Raw genomic sequence first — 4,449 nt, forward strand, 5'->3', positions numbered from 1 at the left:
AAGGACTGGCTGATGACTATCACAGTCGCACTAACCACAGTCAAATCACATGATTCACGTGCCCGATGGTTACGTTGGGGAATTTGATCGCGCCACATAAGTTAACAAGTTAACAAAGTTAACAGTTATTCGGCACTTCGTGCCGAATAATTATTATTACGTGTATTTGCATATCCGCGATCCGCGGACCGCCGATCTGCGGAATGCAATCTAAAATTAGCACACGCATTTTGCAGATCGGCGATCCACGGATTGACATAATGTCCATATCTTTTTATTCTTTTTATTGCATCTAATTATAGAAAATGTTACACGGCGCGAATTGTACAACTAAGTCGGAAACCGCTATTCCGAAGAATTAAATATAAATTTGTCTGGTTGACAATTATTTATTCTAATTTAATTATTTAAACATTTTAATTTATAGAATTAACCATTTAACATTTTTAATTTTTTTTTTTATTACCTATACATATACACAAATACACAAATACATATCTTTTTCTCCCCTTGTTTATAATATGTCTCGTTTAAAAATATTTTCAGGAGATTTACCTGAAATAACATCTGAAGTCATAAAATATTTTAAAAACGATTTTTCAACTTTACATTCATGTATTTTAGTCAACAGATTGTGGTGTCGTTTAGCGATTCCATTATTATGGGAAAATCCATTTTCAATTCCTACCAGAAATTGTAAATTTATCGAAATTTACTTAAATAATTTAAATGATGATTTAAAATCAAAATTAAATGAATATAAAATTATTGATAATTTATTTTCTTCTTCAAATACTCTTTTTAATTATCCTGGTTTTTTAAAATATTTGAGTACACGGGAATTAATTCATACTATTGAAAGATGGTTTGAAAATGTTCTTATAAGAAATAGAATTTTTAAACGAGACTCAGCAATATCTAATTTAAGAAGTTTAATTAGTATATCATTATTTAAAATATTTATTGAAAATGAAGTAAAATTACATACACTTGATATTGAGGTCACCGATCATCTTATTCATAATTCTTATCTTGACGATTTTCTTGAATTAATATTACAAAAACCAAATTTTATTTATAATGTTAGTAATTTAAGACTTTATATTATGAATTCCTCATTTGAAGATAATAGTAAACATACGTCAATTAAAAATCATATATCACAAATAATTAATTCACATCAAATTCTTAAAAAATTGGTATTAGGTCATAATAAGAGATTTCCTTTATATCAATCATTATTGTTATCAAAGGATTATAATTGTTCAAATACTTTAAATACAATCGTATTATATTCCATCAATTTTAATGATATAAACAATTTAGATAAAATATTTGAACAATTAAATGTTTTAGAATCTGTTCATATAATTTATTGTTCTTCTTTAAATACCAGTTTTACTCAACAAATTATTAATTTAACTAAACCTTTAAAATTAAAATCTTTATTTATAAATGAGGTATCACAAATTGAGTCATTACAATTATTATTACAAAATTATGGTAATTATTTAGAGAATTTTGGATTTGGATTTGGAGTTGGTTATGGTCTATCATTAACATTATTTAGACAACAATTATTAGAATTAATTTCAAAATATTGTAAAAATATCAAATTTCTTGATATATTTGAATTTGAAGATCAAGTTACTTATTCAGCATTGAATTTAATTGAAGATATAAAACAAAATATTAATTATCTTTCTATTAACGTCGGTCCAATTTCTACAAGTTATTATAAAAGTGGTTCAATTATATTACGAAATTTGGGTCAAATACTTCCTCTTGAATTAGATTATTTAAGTTTGACTCTTAATGTTGATATAACCGATTTTGAAATATTCTTAAAGAATTCTCAAAATATTTTTATTAACAAATTATTAATCAATAATTATGGAGTTCATGAAATTTTACCTTATATAAAAAAATATATTATGAAAGAGAAAAGAGTCAAATATTTGGCTATTAGTGATGCTATTTATAGTAAATATACATGTTTCTCTGACAAATATTACTTTGAATACAAAGATTTGTTTTCATTAAAAGATGAAGTGAAGGAATTTGAGTTGTATAATATTAAAATTCAAAAATATGATGATTTGGTTATAAGTAGTAGATTAAACTTATTAAACTTTATAAAAAGATTGGATTAATATTAAAGTTTCTGTAAAAATTTATAATTCTATAAATAAACTATTTTTATTCTTATTATATATATTATAAAGAAGAAAATAAACAGCTACAGACTATTCAATTATTCTCGTGATATAGTAGTGATCTACGCCTAGTCACAAGATTGTATAATAAAAAACGAATTTACATTTCAAGTCACATTTACGAATGTGCCAATTTTGATACTTAATTCCACGCTAGTTATGACTATAAGAAGTTTTTCTTATGTTTTTTTAAAAAAAATGAAAAGTTTGATTCAATGTAGTAGAACGTATTATAAGACATTTAACTTTGACCAATTATAATGTTGACTGGGCGGCCATCACCTTCCTGTGATGATAATTAATAATTATTCAGTCCGAGTGCTTGTTTGCCTGATACATAATGATCATTAATTATAAAATACCGGATAATTACTGGTATGTACAATCGTGGGACACATAATAACTTATACCACGACACAGAGTGTGCGACGACAACAATGTATTACGATTATGAAAATTAATATAATTTATCTAATGGATATCATAGTTGAAATATAATACTCTTTTTCCCTCTTTATTACAGTATACAGTATATCATGTTTAGGAGATTTATTCGAATTAACATTTAAAATTTCTTTGGAATGATTTTTTCAACTTTATACTCATGTATTTTAGCTAATGTAGCTTAATGATTTCATTATTATGGGAAAATCTATTAACTTTATTGAAATTTACATACATCATTAATTGTCCTAATCCACTAAACTTATATATTTGAATATTTGCAAATTTTTGGTTGATAATACTAAAAAAATATAAAAGGATTAGTATGATGGCAAACATATAAACCCTATGAGAAAGTACTATCATGCAAGAGAGCAAGGTGCATAGAGGTACCTCCTACAGTCACGAGCTATAGTTGTGAATTTATATACACTAAAACATTATATACAAATAACAAATACAAACTTCACTAAATACTATTAAATAAATCTAACAAATAAATCACATTAATCACTTATAGTATAAAATAAATTAAAATCTAAATATAATAAATATATGAAATATCTTCACTGAACATTGCCACAATGTTCATCATAAATCAACTATAGAACCTCAGTTTCTCTCAGACTACAGCTGGTCATTAGCAAAATATAATTTTGCCTAGCAAACAGAGCCATGTACACATGAATTCCTTTCTCTTGTAAGAACATAAAATGATACTTACCAACCCAAACTGAAGTCCTAGTGAAAAAGAGAGAAGCTCAAGTCTTGTATACGTTGGCCTGTAAGACGTTCTAGCTGTGAAATGTAAACTGCTGAAGCAGCCCAAAAAGGAAGGGAAGAAAGTAAATTATGTGGTATAGCTTCATCGCTTGTACCAACTTCATCCATGACGGTCTACAGTATCCTTTAAGACAGGGAAGATGAACCATCAATAATGATCTATAAATAGAAATAAAAAGGTTATCCTATGATCACTCACATAAATGAGTTATTGAATTACTAGGCTATTATCAGAACGCTCATCCACGCTTACTCAGGCATATATACCAGATTTCATCTAGACTCACAAAGAATCCCGACAAATAAATATATTTGGAAAACCTTAGACATATATATACGTGAGCAGACCCATGAACTAAATCGTAAAAAAGCCTTCATTGTAATTAAAGCTCAAAACACAATAACTCACCTAATATCAGGGATAATATAAAATTTCGTTAAGAATACAAGTGAGAGTGTCTACGGTCAACTTTAAGCAACATCAGTACAGCTCCGCCACCGAACCATAACTTATCATTCTTATCATGCTGACTTAGTGGTTCCCTTCTTTGTTCTCTTCTTTTTGCTATTATTCGTTCTAAGGCCTTTCTTTTGGAAGCATACGAACGGTACTACGCGAAAAGATTACAAAAAAATTTGGGAAAAAAGAAATTTTTTTTTTTAATTTGAAAATAAAAAGTTCGAGAGTTGCATGGGAATTTAATAAGTTCTCCTAAAGAAAAGAGAGACGTCCGAAAAGGGAAAGTAAGAAGTCCCAAAGAAAATAGAAGTAAAAAGTCCCAAAGAAAATAACGAAGTCCTAAAAATAGAAGAAAATGCGTGATCTGATTTTATCCCCTTTTATATTATTTTCTCATTACATGATGAGTCAAAATTAGTCTATTATGAATATTGCTATTAATCTACTCAACTGATGTAATCAATGGCTAATATATCTATGTTTAGAAATAACTATGGCTCATATTACATAATAGTATCATTTATATTACCAATATTTACATCCGGA

General features: G+C 27.0%; 1 protein-coding gene across 1 annotated transcript; it reads left to right on the top strand.

Annotated features, from left to right (window-relative positions):
- Positions 1 to 409: 409 nt before the first annotated feature.
- Positions 410 to 2,153, top strand: OCT59_019055 (uncharacterized protein; the record flags this gene model as incomplete). The annotated part of the gene is made up of 1 exon (XM_025325523.2): positions 410 to 2,153. The coding sequence occupies exon 1, from the start codon at positions 522 to 524 to the stop codon at positions 2,151 to 2,153; it is 1,632 nt and encodes a 543-aa protein (XP_025180762.1). The 5' UTR covers positions 410 to 521.
- Between the last annotated feature and the right edge of the window lie 2,296 nt (positions 2,154 to 4,449).

This window comes from Rhizophagus irregularis, chromosome 28 (assembly GCF_026210795.1).
Source record: "Rhizophagus irregularis chromosome 28, complete sequence".
Lineage (NCBI taxonomy): Eukaryota > Fungi > Glomeromycota > Glomeromycetes > Glomerales > Glomeraceae > Rhizophagus > Rhizophagus irregularis.